This window comes from Panthera onca, chromosome F2, assembly GCF_046562875.1.
Source record: "Panthera onca isolate mPanOnc1 chromosome F2, mPanOnc1 haplotype 2, whole genome shotgun sequence".
Classification (NCBI taxonomy): domain Eukaryota; kingdom Metazoa; phylum Chordata; class Mammalia; order Carnivora; family Felidae; genus Panthera; species Panthera onca.
The window spans coordinates 50,095,321-50,112,960 of record NC_138356.1 but is presented as its reverse complement, the minus strand read 5'-3'; the positions used below and the strand labels follow the sequence as shown (position 1 = coordinate 50,112,960).

The following is a 17,640-nucleotide window of genomic DNA, read 5'->3' as shown; positions in this document are numbered from 1 at the left end:
TGGGATCCAGAGCAGAACTGGGTCACTGGATTCAAATCTCAACTCTGCCAATACTGTCTGAATGACCTTGGACAAGTTCCTTATCTCTCTGAGGCTCAGTTTCCTGTCAGTAAAATGTAGATATGCTAATAATAATACCAAGCTCTGCAGGTCACTGGAAGGAGATAATACCTTCAACAGAAGCATGGCATATAGCAAAACTCCAAGAGACATTAATATCATTATTATCATTATCACATACAAAAGATAGCCATGAGAGATTTACAAACTAGCAGGGAGGCATCAAAGTAAATGACTTTTATAATATGGGATCCTAGAGGGAAAAAAGCTTAGAGAAATCAACCATAGCCTCAGAATTCCAGTTTGTTTTGTCAGTCACTGCTTATACATATCCTCCTCTGCACATTGAATTTGTAACTGGCATGTCAACGAGGCACAAGTGTAACTGCAATTTCAGTGGGAACGCCTTAGATGTCACATGGCACAGAGCTGTTCAGTATTTTTGAATGTCTGACTTCTCAAGGAAAGTCTCTCTCTCTAATGACTTTGTGTTAGGCCCTTTATCCAGGTTTCATACACTTGAATAACTTTGACAGTTTTCACTTTCATTTTTCTGCTACTTTAAATCTAGATTTGGGATTATTTCTATGGGCCAGATTACTGACAGCAGAGTTATTGTATCAGAGTGTATGTGCTTTTAAGGGCTTTCTGCATATGTGGTTACCACCTCATAGTTCCTCACCAGCTCCGGATACAATCTTTTTTTCCCTTTGCTTCTTGTTATTTTTGCAAGTAAAAATTATTACCTTTCAGCTACAAATTGCATATTTTTGAGCACTAGGAAAGTTGAATGCTTTTTCATGTGTATTAGTCATTGCTTTTTTTTTTTCTTATAGAGAAATGTCTGTTCATGCCCTTTGTTCATTTTTCTTTTGGTAAAGTTATATTATTTGTCTCTTTATTTAAATGGTCTGTCATATTTCTTGCAAACTCCCCAAAGTTCTTTTGAGGAATAAATGCTGTGTTTATGGGGAAGTGTTTCATGGAAACTGTAAAGCATTGTGTGTGTGTGTGTGTGTGTGTGTGTGTGTATTATTGTTATTAAAAAGTTGACCTTGTTCGTATGTTAGAATCACATTTATAACAAGCAGGTCCTTGCACATTCAGAAATAGGCATGACAAGGAGTGTGAGCGCCATTCAGGTGAGGATTTCTGTTTTCTTCCCTGCTGCATCCCCATGGCCTAGAACAGTACATGACATGGAATCAATCAATAAATTGGTAATCAGTAGATACATGTTGGGAATCAATTAGTATGCAGGTAATAAATAAATTTATGTTAAACGGGTGAATATAAGAGAAACACAAAGATGGAAAGGGATTTTCTACATTGTTCCACCACGATGACTTCTTCATTTCCTTTTCTTTTTTGCCTCAAACCAGAGTGAATAGAACTGTAGACATGTTGGTAGGTCAGAACTTTGAAATAGTGGCCTCACAGTTCTGGGCTTATGAAACTCATTTCTTAGAACCTAACTTTAGGTATGGTAGCATTGTAAGCCTAATTAGCAATTCTTACCTCATTTACTTAAGTGATAAACCAGAGACAAGAAGAGCTTAATGACCCAAGTATGGCTTTCAGCAATATGACAAAAGACCCCGGCTGTTGTTTTGTTTTTCATATGAGAGCATTTTTAGTTCCTAAATACATGGAACCTCTGAGTCCTCACGTGATTCATTTGTTGTTTTCTGGCACCTATGGGAATTAATTGTACACAAAGTCTAAAAGAAAACATGACCGTATTCCTTAAAATTGATTCATTCTTTGGGTGACTATTTTGGGGGAAGCATTTTGCATAGAAATTTATGCTGCTGAGTATAATCTCATGTATAGACATATATTCAACTACCCACCCAAGAGTCTGGTACCATATTCTTTCATACAGTTTTTCCGTTCTGTTTTTAACCCTAATTATCCTACTTCACATTGTGTTTTCCTTTCAAAGTGCTTTAGTATTTCTGGAAGAAGATGGTGTAAAATCTCATATAAATGTGGGTTTCATTCAAGGCCTGGGTCCTGGATGGATCTCTTACAGTGAGAGGCAATATATAGTGGTTAAGTGAGAGGCAATATATAGTATTTGACTCTTACTTATGATATTATGTGAGCTACTCAGCTTTCCTGGGCCTCAATTTCTTCATTTATAAACCAGGTATTAAAAACAGCTTGCTTCTACAGGGCTGTAAGGAGGATTAAGTGAAATAATCTATGAAAAGATGCTAGCATATGGTTTGACGTGTAAGCGTGCAGTAAATAGAAGCTGCGTTATTTATCATCACCATACTCACCATAGATGACTTGGCCATGACTCCTAGCCACTGAGGCGCTATCAGTAGATGTAAGAAGACCCGATGAAAATGTCAAAGGTGAATGCTTTCGGATAGCAAAAAGGAAAAGAGATCCTGGCAAGAAACTATCCCGGAAGTAACCCACCCAAGATACATCAGTCAGGGCTCAAACAGAGAAGTAGGACCACCTGGAGATAGATATAGACACAGATACTTGTACAAACACACCAATGCACATATAGGCATATGTATATAAGGATGTGTATGTGTGTGTATATATACATATGCACACATACATATACAGATAGATATGGACATTCACCACATGCACGTACAATACATGTATGTATATATAATTTGACCTTCCACAGTTGTAGGAGCTGGTTGGACAGTGTCTCAAGGCTGCTGTCTTTGTGTCTGATGCTGGAGCCTGAAGTCCAGAGGGCAGGCCATTTGTGAGGGCCAGATGGGGTAAAGCAGGCAGAGCAATGACAGGATGGAGCCATAGTAGGAGCTGGGCCCCGCGGGGAGGATGGAGTGAAACCATCCTGTTCTCGTGACCTCCGCCCTTGGCAGTGTGGTGTGCAGGTCTGCCTTTGGTCATAGGACTGGACACACAGGAGTCAGAGCTGCTGAAAGAAGATCCAAGTGGGTGCAGCTATGGTGGCACCTCATGCCGGGAGAGGAGCCTGCAGATAACCAGAGCTGCAAGGTGGTTTCTGCTTCAGTTCCATCCCCGTCCTGTGAGGCCTAGATGCCATTGTCAGTGTGAGTATCTGTTTCAAGGTGAAGACACTGAGGTTTAAAAAGGTTAGTTATTTGCCCCAAATCGTACAGCTGGAAAGGGCAGAGCTGGGATTCAGAGCAGGCCTGGTTGACTCAAGTCCAATCTCTTAAGCACTGCAAAGCTCCAGCCTCCTGAGAGGGCAGGGAAGGGAAGGGCACTGCAGCCTAGAGGTGAGTCTTGGCCTCTGGAGTCAGACCTCCTGGCTTCAAAATGTGGCTTCTCCACAGAATGGCAGTGTAACCTGGGCCGAGTTGCCTGACCTCGGTTTGCTTCAATTTCCTCCTTGGTTTGCTTCGGTTTCCTCATCTGACAAACAGGCATCCTGGGAATGTTAGCAGTTCTTACCCCGGTGTGCTCCAGTCAGAAGGTTTGGGTGTGCCTGCAGCAGCAGAGAGCTGGTCAGGCCCTCCTGGGGTGCCAGTGGTCCCTGCCTCCTTACTGGCTGAGTTTGCCCTTAGGCGTGCTGGGTGTTGCGGCTGAGTCTGTTTCACTGGCTGCCTTGCCCCAGCTTCCCAGTATCATCACCGCCTTGCATTCTGAGCCTCTCGCCTGCTCCAGGGGACAGAGATGACATTGTAGTGATGACATTAGCCCTGGAGCCTGCCTCTGTGACCCGACAGTGCTTCCTAGAAAACAGGTGCCTTTTGGGTCGGGCCACGTTTGAACTATACAACCTCATTGCCAATTGGGACTCTGGGGCTGTGCTTCTCACTCTGGCAGCACTTCCAAAGTCCTCTATTCTCGGAGGGTCGTTGGACTGCTGGTGTGCACCATGGCTGAACTAGATGATTGATTAGCTGCCGCCATGTTCTGGCCCAGATGGAAGGCAGATGATGTCTGTTACAATTCCAAGTGTTCTGATACATTTTAATGAGTGAAGAAACGTAGTGCTTTCCTCCTCTGATCAGGGGAGTGGTCACTGATGGCCTGGGGTGTGGGAGAGAGAGACGAGTGGGGGATCAGCCTGCTTGTGTTTTATTTCTGGCCTCGCCACTTCTCAGGCAAGTTCCTCACCTCTCAGTCTCCATTTCCTCATCTGGTCAACAAGGATAATAACATGGGTTGTTGAGAGATTAAGTGAGGCAGTGTGCATGGAAGTACCTGGAATACAGCAGATGCTTAATGGGCAGTGATGAAATCTGGAACTTGCTGGGATGGTCACTGGCGTCGCTCTGCCCCACAACTCTTGGGTCATGTTTCTGTCTTCCTTTACACTCTCTTAATTATTTCTTTGTTTTTATTTTTTGCCCCTCCTTTTCTCTCTCCCTCTCTCTTTCTCTCTCTCTTGGCCTCTCATCTTTTTTTTTTTTTTGTAGCTCTCTCCCTTGCCAAGGTTTTAGGTCTTGCAAATCTTTCAAGGGCCTGGTGTTTTGTTTGTTGTTGTTGTTGTTGTTGTTGTCGTCACTGGAGGCATTTAGAGGAGGGGTCGGCAAACTCCTTTAATAAAGGGTCACAGAGCAAATGTTTTAGGCTTCATGGGCCAGAGGGTCTCTGTTTCCACTATTCAATTCTGCCATTGTAGTACAAAAGCAGCCACAGATAATACACAAATGAATGAACATGGCTGTGTTCCAATAAAACTTTATTTACAAAAACAGACCGTGGGCCTGATTTGACCTGCAAGTTATAATTTTCCAACCTCTGATTCAGACTTTTGGAGATTAAGACTCCTCTCACTGAACACTGATGTCCTCTGATGGACATTCTAGACCTCCAGTTCACACAATGACAACTGAGGAAGACTTTGGTAACTCATTGACTCTTGGTCCGTATTTTTCCACAGCACAGTCTTACACAGTGAATCAAGAAATGATGGAAAAGATGACTTTGTTACTGACAACTGAATGACACTCAAGTCTAGAACATTCTAAAGAAATTCCATTTAGACAGTTGGATCATAAGTAGCTCCATCAATTCAAAAGCAGTCAAGGTTAAGTAAAACTTGCTGGCCGCAGCAGAAATAGATAAGCATAGTGCTGGTACCATGCTCTCTGCAGTTATTGACTAATTGTCTCAGGCCACTTCCAAAAGAGCTTGTAGACCCTGCACTGTGGTTAAAACGAGCTGCTTTCCATCATTAATGGGAAGCCTTTTTACTCCACAGACCTAAGTTCCAGACCTGCCTTGGCCATACACTAGCTGGGTCGTAGGTAATGTAACCTCTTCCACACTCAGTTTTTCTTACCCATAAAACAGGGATAATAATAAATATGTCAATATCATAGCCTTACTGTGAGGATTAAATGAAATGATGCTTTCTACGTCTATCACAGAGTAAAAAGTCCATCAGTATCTGTTATGGTTATTGTGAGATCATGTGTTTGACAAGTTTGGCATTTCTGAGAGCCCCTAATTGAAATGACTCAGGAATAGAATCATGCAACATTATGCTTGCCTCATCACCTTCCCAGAAATCCTGGAGGCCAGGCTGCCCTTCTTCAGATTGCAGAGCTGGAAATTCTCTCTGACTCTTGCCGGGGTATCACCCAGGTCTGTGGCAGCCTGCCTTCACGGTGTTCTCACCTAGCCACAGCTTTTGCCTCCCTTCTTCCCGAACACACCTCACTCTCCGTTGTCAAGCAGTGATTTTCCAGTGTCAAACTATATTTCATCTTCCCGTGTTTATGCTTCCTACCTCTTTTTATTCCCCTCGATAGGGATGGAGGGAAAATAGGTCATCTTCCTTTCAAAAAAAAAAAAAAGAGTAAGTTTAAAAGTCCCCCAGACATTTCGCTTACCCAGCCTTCTCTTTTCCATCCCTTTAGAGAACTCAGCTGTCTTTTCTCTATATTCCAGGCATTCCTTTCTCTCCCTAAAATATAGCATTACAGCTGAACATCATAAGCACCGGGCCTACTCTGACTTTTCAAGAAGGATATTGTGTGAATTGTAGCCAGTATATTCCTGCGTAGAAAACCAACATCTTGTTTCTGCCCAGGTTGTACCCATAGATAGTCTGTCAAACAATGTCATCAGGCAAGGGCAAGGCAACTTCCCAGCATGGGGACAATGTAATTACAAGCCCAAGTCCACACACCACCCCAGAAAGTTATTTTTAACTCTGACCAATATGTTAGGCCAACAGCCTTGCTTGCAAAAGCTAATAATCATATCTCACCTATAAGCATGTATCTGTTTAATATTCATGGAACATACATCCTAGAATCATGCTAGCTTTTGCTGATTCACATTCAGTTCCTGTTCCTTTAAGACACTAAATTATTTTCAGTTGCCCACCTTCTGAAAACTAGTGTATAGGACATGAAATATTTATGTTAAGTAATAATATAGAAATTTACTAATAAGTTATTTTCAGATAAACAAATGTGTATATAAAATGCCTTCTATTTGCTCAGTGCTGTGCGAGACATAGGAGGTGAAAGATGTGATACCTACTTCCAAGGTCAACTTTCCAGTGTCCAAATTCAGTCTCTCTAACCACGATCCACACCACCATTTGTGACCTATACGATATAACTTCAAAGACAAAATAGCAGGGCTACCTTGTGGGTTTATTTCTTTAAGTCAATGTTGGGGAGTTTTTGTGAACTTGCATTAAATGTCTTGTCATCCATTGAGCACCAATACAGTTCCAAGTTATTGTCCAATTTAGATTTAATAACGTGGCTGAAGCAATTCCCATTTTCTCTTCTGTGGGAGGCAGGTGGAAAAGTCTGAATAGAGGGTGGAAGATTGATGGGTGCAGTGAGCAGCAATTTTGCTTAATAATGACAATGTACTTGAAGTAGCACCATTTAGCATTTCCAGAGATGTGGCTGCTTTGCCCCCCATTTATATAACTTGTCAGGTCCAAGAAATTGACAGAAGAGGTAGTTTGAAATAGACAGTTGGAACACATGTCAAAAAAATATCTTCTATGGTGATCACATTGAGAATGACCGGCCAATTTTGGTTTAAGAACTTTTTTAATAGCATACTGAATCCCTTGCTGCTAAATGGAAAACAAACTAAGAATCATCAGGATGTATGGAACGAGTTGCTTCTCATTTGTTTTCTGGTTGATGAAAAAATGCTTTCGTTGATTGCCCGCTGTCTAGGTGGCTTCCCATAAAGCTTTCAAGGGCAATATTGTCTAGAGGCTAAGACCTCAACGTTTTATCTCACCTGACCTACATGAACTGTGCAGTGTGGGGTGAATTATATAAACCTTTTTGCATCTCATCTTCCTCACTTAATTGCACGGGAGTAATAATAGCACTTACTTCACAGTGTTGAGATTTAACGATGATTATTCTTTCATGTGATACATGAGGTGTCATATAACCCAATGTAAAGAGATGAGGTGTATTTTTAAAGAAGCCGCCAAGCGACCTGATGAGACTTTTAAAAACTTTTTTGGGCTCTCATGGTGACCTGATAAGAATGCACTCGTGCCACAGACAGAATGGCTGAGTTGGAGAAAATGTAACAAAATAAACAAGTCATTTCTCTGGGGCCAAGAAGACCCACGTTGCTCTCAGAAATTCTCTTCCTCTCCAGTGTTCTCTCTGAATGCACATCGACGGGGCTGCAGTCTCCTGCAGGCTTTGCTTCAGTGATTTTCTCATCTATAACCGCACGCGGCTCTTTGATAGAAAGCTATTTGCAAAGGGACAGAATGTTTTTCTGCAGCTGTGATGTGAGTGGTATCAAAGTTATTGACTAAGTTGGAAAATAGCTTAATGTTATCTTCAGGGCTTCTGCTTCCCTGTCGGCTTGAGCCTTGGAGATGTGTATAATTGGGACTCAGTAAGACAACCTTGACACCCCTCTGCAGAGAGACGTGCCCTTTGATACAGGCTCAAAGCGAGCTTAACAAAGAGCAGCTTTTCCCTCGGGGCAGAGTGACCACTGAGAACACCCTTCCTGTGAATCTGGTAATGAAGAGGCAAAGGCCCAGGAACCCCATCCTCCCTTACCAGCTGGGAAGGTTTTAATCATTCCTACCCTTCCTGTCACCACCCAGACAGGACAACAGCCTAGCCATCCAATCAGTAATTACAGAGAAGAGATTTCTCACAAATGCTAGTCTCCTGAGCTACCTGGCATATTGTTAAATTTGAAAAAATATTTGATGATAAATCTTGCAGCTCTTTGGTTTTGCTTACAAATGGAATCAGAGCATCGTCCCACATCTGCATCTGTTCTGCAGACACATTTGGTTGAACGTAGCTTCTAGGTTCCTTCTGAATCACAGAATTTTTTAACTTTGCCTCGGAGATATCCATGAGCTCTTTGTTAAGGGAATTACTCTCCAAGGGACAAAGTCTTTATCAGTTGGAATCTTTGGCTGCAAATCATAGTGACCAACTTGCTGTCACTTAAGCAAAGGCACACTCTGTGGAAAGGCTATGAGGAGCTTACAGACCAAAAGAACAGTCAATGCTGAGGGCTCTGCAAGGGTGGAGCCCAGGGCAGCCTTGGACAGCCTGTAGCATGAATTGGTTTGCCATCAGGATTGTACCCACCAATCACTTTTAATTTTTGTGGTCACTCTGCCAATGATTCAGGTTACTAGGAAACAGAAGGCAATTGCCCATCCCTTGGTTAGGTAAGAACAGGGCACCATATCTAACTGTCTTACCAGATTATCTCTAATGAGGGAGAGAGATGGCTTAAAGAAAAATGGGGGTGCTGACACCAGAGGAAGGGAGAATGAAAGCCAAGGGACAAAATTACAGTGCTTGCTACCCTGCATTTCTCAGGACGGGATTATTTGTGTGGCCCACTTAAGAGCCAAATGCACCTCCAACTTCCATGACCCCTGCTCCAATTTATCTCACAGTGTTGCTGAACCTTACAACGATGATGAATGAGTCCATTGACTCAATCTCTCTTTTAGCCAGAGTCTGGGTACCTCCATTCTTGCTTTCTTCCAAAATGGTCTCTCAGTGTTCCACGCACTGCCAGCCCACCAGGTGACATGAGATCCGCCAGCTTTGTAAGGGAGGATAAATGAGTCTGACTTTGTCTTTCACACCTGGGCTTGGGCTGCATCTGAGGGAGCCCCTTTGAGCAACTTATGAAAACCTAGGGAATATTTCATTATTTTTCCGTAAAGTTCTAGGACGAATGGGTCTGCTCCTGTGTCTTGCAGGGCAGTGGCCTGAGTTAGACTTGAAGAGACAGTGCTTAATGCTCACCTCTGCTCAGGATCTGTTACAGAGATAAGACCTGAAGGGCAGTTGGGCTCAGGCTTCATGCTCAAGAAAGGCCTCAGTTTTATACTTTTGAGATTACCACAAACGATTTTTCTAAAAGTCCCAGAAATACACTGCAAATATTGAAAGAAAAAGATGTATCTGGCGAAGTTCTTACTGCAACCAGGAGAAATCTACTCTAGATAGTTAAACAAAAGGGAAACGTATTAAGGGACACTGAGTGGCTCAGAGAATCTCCAGAAGGACCAGAGGACCAGGCTAAGAGGCTATACAACCAGGACCAATGCTCTAGGCCTACCACAGGGCAAGAGAGAGCCACGGTGCTGCCCCTGGGCACAGTTCCCATGGATGGCTTCAATGAAACAAGGTTGGACTCTGCTGCTAAACTTCTGTCACAGCTGGCCCTAAAAGCAGGATTTATCTGTCTCCACCCTCACCAACATGAGTTCCTGTGACACCTGCATCCTGAGTCAGCAGCTCGCATGCAAAGTCTGGTGCTGGGGCACTATTTTGGAGGAGACAAGGTCTCATAACTGGGCCCCAGCTGCAAAGGAGGCTGGGAAGGCATGTTCTTGGCTTTTGCCTTAACAGAAGGTCTCTGCCTTTAAGGGAGCATGTTCAAAGGAACAACAGGTATCCTCGCAAAGGCAATTGTGTGACTTGGAACTTGTGTTCATTCCATCAATGGACCACATCTCCCATACTGCACTGGTGGTGAATAGATTTTAGATACATTTTGTAATAATTTTATAAATCTTGTGATGATATTGAATTCTATTTTTCTTTAAAACAATGAAATATTGAAATGCACCGCAATTTTTTTAACCTTCTTATGGCAGCATTACAAATATACCAGTATTCTTAAGTGAGAGTTATTCTGTCCTGTTAGAGGTTCATTCATTATCAAACTGAGTGACCCTTGGGCAAGCTCTCACACAGCTCTAATCCAGCATTATCAACAGGGATGTGGGGTGACAACAGTTACCTGTGAATTTATAACTGTCGGTAATATTGGCATCGCTAAATATTGCTAGGTATGGATGAGCAAGCGTTTCATATGACTTGATAAGATGCAATTAACAATGATAATTATAACAATTTACCTTATGCATTTATTTATGTATTGCTAATGAACTGGTACAGCTCACCAGAAATGTTAAGTAAACAATGAAACTCTGGGATTAGATGTTTCTATCTCATGTAATGTGGTGCTCTATTTCCAAAACACAGTCACGTCCTAGAGGTTGGTGGAGGCAGGAAATAAAACACACAGAAGGAAAATCGTGGCGATTCTTTTTGGTCATTTCATACATATTTATTAAGCACCTACTGTGTGCTGGGGATGAAACGACATGGACTCAGTCTTAAAGTGTGCACTAAGTAGGAAGAGAGGGTCTTGTCAAGAGATCATTGGATCATTTAGCATTCAGATAGGGCTAAGCCACAGAGGAAGATACTTGGTTTTGCTGGGGGTCATCGGGGTCAGGATTCTCTTCCCACCGCCACCCTCCACCACCTGCTTTATTGAAATGTAATCGACATGGCACCGGGATTCTTGAGTGGAGTCTTAGGGAAGGGAGGGGAACAGATGTGAACAGGGAGGAGGGTAATCAGAGTGATGAGAACTGCATGCATCAAGATCCATAAGTGTGAAAGTTCCTAAAAGACTGGAGAATTGCAGCTCTGGCTGGAAGGCAAGAGTTGGGCGAGGACTGACACCCTGTCAGACACCTTCCGATGTATAAGTGGAAGCACATTCTTTTTGCTGCTGGTGATACTGCCTAGAATTTACATTTTGTGTTAATTGCACCTCATTTACATAATGCCTTATTATAAAGAATCACTTAGATGCTGCCTAATTGTCTTCTTTCTCTTAGAACCCTTGAGAAAGTCAAGGTCATGATCTTTATTTGTCTGAGGCAGAGAAATCTGATTTGACATTTTGCTGTCACAGACCTTTTGCTTTCATATTTGTTTCTTTTTTTTGCATATTCATTTATTCCCAGCCCACAAAAACACTTTACTTTGTGTATTTCCTTTTGTATTTGTCTACCTGCATATGTATTTTCCTTGTAGATATAATATACATGCTTTGTATAACTTTTTTCCATTTATTATTATGTAATTATCATTTTATTTGCTTCCCTATCATATTCTTAATTGTAGGCTTTCATAGATGCCCAATAGTCCACCAGATAGTCATTAGAAAATTGTTATGCTTCAGATTTTGAATAGTTTAGGCAGTACTGCAATGACAGTCTTTGTGTATAGAGCTTATTTCTTCTCTTAGATTATTTCCCTAAGAGCGTCAGTAATTTTTAATTTCCCATCGGGAAAATAGACTTTTATGATTTAGGGCTTCCCCTTTTTTGCCTCCCATTCTTGTATTTCAGGAACCATTTCAGCATGAATTTTTATGCATTTTACTTCCTCCATTTAGTAGACTTACTAATGCATTCGTCCAGACATTTTTATGTAACATTTTACAAAGCAAGCCGGAGAGTTTCTGCCATCAGTGTAACTGATACTTAGGAAAACACAGCCCAGACAGACTATGGAAGTATCACAAAGAGACTGTGATGGTCGTAAAAACACTTTAACCTGCAGATTTGAAGCTCCTTTATATTGTTCCTTAGATTTATCTTGAGTTTGTATCTTTCATCACCAACTCATAACTCATCATAACTCATCCTATTCTTAGTAACCCTTTAAATATTTTATTCATTTTCCTATTTCCTATCAAACATCACTATTTGATCAGTAGCCCCCCTCCTCCTTAGTGTTTGAAATTATTGTTACTGTGTTTGTATCTACCTCTTATTCATTGTGATCTTTTCAACTTTTCTATCAGTCAGTTGGTTCTTAAGGCCCCTCTTTGTGGACAGTGGTGAGGAGTGTATGAAGGTAACAGGGGAAACAAAGAGGGCTGTAGGAGGTGTTGGGTCGTCCAGATGAGAGATGATGGTGGCATGGGACTTGGGTGGGAACAGTGGAGAGCTACCAAAGCGGGCAGGTTTGGGATTTCTTTATTTATTTTTGGGGAGGTAGAACCAATAGGCTTAATGATATCTTGAGGGAGGAGGAAAGGCAGATGGTAGTATCATTTACTGAGTTGAGAAACTCAAGGGAGAAGCAAACTTGAGTGGGAGTGTTGTGGGAGACATTGAAAATCAAGAATTCTGTTTGGACATGTTAGGGTTGGAAACCATTCCAACCATAGGGTTGGAAACCCAATATCCAGGCCAGCACCATCTCGTTCATTTCTAGGGTGGCAGCACACAAAAGCTCTGAATCTCCGAGCTCCATCCTTCCAGATTAGGGTTGGAGGAGCCTTGGGCTACTGTTCCTTCGACCCAGCCTTGGGTATTTTAGCAAAGAACTTTTCTCAATCCATCTTGAGAGGGCTTATAGAGACTTGTACAGAATTCAGATGATGCTCATGTTATTCACTGCTGCCAGATCACTCCCCCCACCCCCGCCCCTTTCCACCAAATGAGATTTAGGGAAGAAGTCACTCAACTTTCAAGGATCCAGCCTGGAAGTCATCGATCCTATTGTATAAGATTGAACGTACTAATAAACTACTAAGAATAATGATGAATATACAAATAGATGACATAGACCCTGCTAAGTGATTATATTCTAACATGCTTTGTTATTTTTATCATCTCAAATTTTTCAAGTTTTGCTCAGACAAGGGAAAGAAATTCCAGATACAATTTTCCTTGATAACGACCAAGTTCAATTTGACAACCACCAATTTCTGATTCCGTCTGGGAAAGGAGGGACAGGGATGGGATTTGGGGAGTGGGAATGAAGAAGCCTCAGATGCATCTGCCAAAAGTTACACTTCTGTAAAGCTGGGTGGGTACTGAATCAGTGTGTTCATCAGACTCATGCGTGTTGTAAAAATTAATTTAAAAATCTAACCGTGAGAGACAATATCTTCCTTTCACCCACTTCATCCTCATTAATCACCATAAGGAGTGATCTATTGGGTTTTTCTCTCAGAAAATGTAATTACTTTGTAATGAAATGTTAATGCTATGTTCTATTCTTGAAGTCGCTTGTTCAAATGATAAAGCTTAATATGGCTTAATAGAGTTGCTAAATTTTCTTCTAAAGTCATTCTTTGAATATTGTATATTTGTCAGGTGAGCTGGTGATGATGTGGAGGGTCTTTGTCTTTACAAACAGGACTATTTCGGCAAGAACTCATCATCAGGCTGTTAACTTCAATATCTTCGAGGGCATGGTTTGCCACGGGGTGCCCCTTGTGACCATTTCCAGAGGCAAAGTGGTGTATGAAGCTGGAGTTCTTAGTGTCATAGCAGGAGATGGAAAGTTTATTCCTCGCAAACCATTTGCTGAGTATATTTACAAACGGATCAAGCAGCGAGACCAGGTGAGTTGTGCAGAAATAGGTTATTACCGGGGGCTGAACCGTCACCTGTTTCTGGATGTTGTTTTTGGCGTTTTCACATATGCTCGCCTTAACACATTCTTGGGAGTCAGGATTGAGAGGAGAGGTTCCAGCTAAATTCCAGTTTTCTAAGAGAGAATCATTATTGGATGTATGCATTTTCCCTTGAAGATAGGTGTATCTACCAAGGGTTTCCTCATGGACCAAGTCACTTTTCCCCAGGCAGATTCAGGGTCTCTGGGGAGTTTTGGCAATTGTGTTAGTCGGCGTCCTCTAGGAAGCAGATACTCATGTTTTTATTAGGGGTAACACCTGTGTGAGAAGATTGGAAGGAGTCAGAAAGTGCTGGGAGAGCCTTCAGACTGAAATTCAAGTCTGACTCTGGTGAAGGACCGAGAAAAAAGAAAGCAAACATCCTAGTCTACCATTCAATCTAAGATAGGTAGAGCAAGGCCTTGGGCAGCCCTTGAACCAAGTCTCCTGTCAACCAGCTACATGGCATGCTGTCATTGGCTGGGAGCAGCTATGGGAGGCGTGGCCTGTGTGCAAAATGGAGGTGGAGTTTGGAGCTCGCAATGAATGGTGCTTAGCAATGAATGGTGCTTCAAAAAATTACACTCCTTATAGTAGAATGTATGAAAGCTCATTTTAATGGCCATGAGAGCAGTGGTGGAGTTTTGAGCAGGTAGATCTAAATATGAATTCTACCTTGCCCTTCCATTTCCTAGTTATGTGGCCAACAGCAAGATCTCTCATCCTTCTGCTCAGTTGTCTGATCTAGAGAAAGGCAACATTTTCTCCTTAACAAATTGCTAAGACTGAAATAAGAGTTTTAAATATAAGGCACATAGTATGGGTCAAATGTTAGTTCTGTCTCTTTGTTTTCCTCTTTTGATGACCAAATCTATGACAAAGTTTCCCTAAATCTTTGTTTGTAATAAATGTATAAAAGAAACATTTGTTCTTAATGTATCATGGGTTTTTATACCTTTGTTTACTTTACACTGTTTTAAAAATTCATTTTACTAAATACACTAACATGTCAGAAGATTTCAAATGAAAACCATATAAATTGCTAGACTTGGGGTGTCAGGGAGGCAACCTGTGCCCTCGACCCCACGTGAGGACAATAGGCCATGGCTGGATGCCCGAGATCTTCTAAGACTGCCTTTCTGGTTTTTACTCAGTAGGCTTCACTCACTGTGTTCCTCATCTGGCCTAGAGACAGTAGAGTTTGAAACCCTTGGATCAATTCTAAGGCTTCTCTCTCTTCTTTCCATTTTAAAATATATTTCTATTTTTCCAAAGTTCTCTGGCTGTTTTTCAATGCATTCCATTTGGATCATGTAGTCTGTTTGATTTTTCCTCTTATGTCTTGTGAGAAATTTTTTACTTGTGGATTCTCAGAGTCCCTTATACAGGATTCATCCTGTTTTGTTTGGTGTTTTTCTTTTAACACTTCCTAAAGCTTTGATTAAGTAAACAGGCACTCTAGAATGTTTTAAATTCTCAGGGTGCCATAGTTCTTTATATACTGTATTTTAGTCAAAATGTTTAAGATTACAGTTCATTTTGCTAGGGTTAATTTGTAAATGTTGACATTGACAGGTACCAGGTAGATAGTGACTGTAAGAATCCCCTGTGTTTCTGACCACGTGTGTGATAGATAATAGCAATACTAACATTTGCTGATGCTAACTGAATGCAAGTCAGGGCATGAGTTCTTTCACTGTAAAATTCTGTGAGGGAAGGAACTATTATTTTCCCCCATTTTAAAGATTAGGAAACAAGCTTTAGAAATTTAGACACTGATCCAGGTCATACAGCTCGTATATGGCAGGGCCAGAACATAAACTCTGGTTGTCTGACTCCAAAAACTGTACAGGTGAGCAATGAACGATATTGTAAATCATAAAGATTGAGTTAAATGAGTTAATGGGAGACAAATGATTCAGCATTTGGTTTGGAAAACAATAGTCTCTCAAAAACTAATCTGAATTGGAGACATTGTTGGCGGCTATGCATTCACGAAGCTGTAATAGTAATCCAAGGTATAAGCAGAAAGGGATTGGGTTAGGGAACCATAAGGAGCCAGAATCAGCAGAACTGGGTGATAGGTTAGGTCACATGTGAATTGGATTCAAGACAGCATCAGTGCCAATGCTCTCCAACAGGGGCGCTAGACTAACAGGGAAAGCCTGATAGACTGTATTTAAATGGCTGACGTTACCTAAGTTGTCTTCTTGTAGAGAAAATGTTTGAGGCAGCAGAGATCACCAAATGACTGGCGTCATCAATTATCCTTTCCAAATTGTCATTTTAGGGTTTGTTGGCAAAATTCTTATCAACTTCCCTTTTCAAGAGTTCACTTTGTTTGTGAGTCATCTTAGTTTCTTAATATTTTCTTCTGATATCACCAACTTTTTTTTCCTTTTTTTAAAAATTTTTATTGTTTATTTATTTTTGAAACACAGAGAGATGGAGCGTGAGTGGGGGAAGGGCAGAGAGAAAGGGAGACCCAGAATCGGAAGCAGGCTCCAGGCTCTGAGCTGTCAGCACAGAGCCCGATGCAGGGCTTGAACCCACAGACTGTGAGATTCATGACCTGAGCTGGAGTGGGGTGCTGAACCTACTGAACCACCCAGGCACCCCTGATATCACCAACTTTTAAGGCATTCAAGGGCATTATTGTTTTTGCAGTAACAATAGGTGATAGCTGTTATCATTATTGTCATGTGCTGTTCTGAGCACTTACTATCTGCCAGGCACTGTACTAGATGGTTTACAGTCATTATTTTACTCAACCTGCATAACAAGTCATATGGTAGATATTATCAACCTCATTTTACAAAATAGAAAGCTGAGTCTCAGCAAGATTAAATAACTTCCCTGTGATAAGCAGTAAGTAAACGTAAGAGCCAGGATTTGTAACATGGCCTTTCTGATTCCTGCTGTATCATGGGACCTCCATACATCAAGAAAAGAGAAGAAAGTGATTGTGAAACTCAAAGTGTGGGGAAACTCATTATTTTGGAAAACGGTGGTGTGGGAAAAATATCAAAGAAAATGGATAAAATGAGGTTTGAAGGCTGCCTGGAGACATTTCAAACATTTTTTTCTCTCCATGAAGCAAAGATAATTTCATAGAAGAAAAATATCACACTAAGGTTAATAAAGAGAGTTGTTAGGCATTCTAGTTTTAAATTGACATTAGGTTATTAGAGCTCTTGCTTTGGTTTCCATTTAAAATATTCTGGTTATTTTTGTAAGGATAGGAGTTTGAAGGCAAGCAGAAAAGTAAGAAAAGGAATCCCTTACCCTTCTGTGGTAGAGACACATCAGCGTTTGCCTGCTCCATAACTTGGCTGACTTGGCTAGAGTGTTGGTTCCTTAAGGACACCATCGTATATTCTCATGCCCAGTACTTGGTACATAGTAAGAATTTGATGCATAAACAAACTGCAGGGGCATCTGGAGGGCTCGGTGGGTTAAGCATCCCACTTCGGCTCAGGTCATGATCTTGCGGTTCATGAGTTTGAGCCCTGCATCGGGCTCTGTGCTGACAGTTTGGAACCCGCTTCAGATCCTCTTTCTCCCTCTGTTTCTGCCCCTCCCCCACTCATGCTCTGTCTCTCTCTGTAAAAAATAAACATTAAAAAATTTTTAAAAATAAAAAAAAACTGCAAATAGAAAGAGCAAAGACTATAGTTTTAGAGGTCTTAGAAAAAATTTTAAATCAACTTACCCAGGAGATTGCCCCCTGACTCATCCCAAATTGTGGAATTATCTGTGAGCTTGATTCTTGTCCATGAGTTTATTACTTAACAAAAGTTACCAGCATCATGCCAGGCACCTACCACTGTTATCAGATACAGTAAGGAATTTCAAAGGAAAGAAACAACATTTTTATCCAATTTGACA

The 17,640-nt window shown here is 41.4% G+C and overlaps 1 protein-coding gene across 1 annotated transcript in view; it reads left to right on the top strand.

Moving 5' to 3' along the window:
• Positions 1-17,640, top strand: part of DPYS (dihydropyrimidinase) — an 80,323-nt gene that overhangs the window by 53,808 nt on the left and 8,875 nt on the right. The window contains exon 8 of the mRNA XM_078441961.2: positions 13,494-13,701. Within this exon, the coding sequence (XP_078298087.1) occupies positions 13,494-13,701 (208 nt within the window). The remainder of the gene's footprint in view (positions 1-13,493; positions 13,702-17,640) is intronic.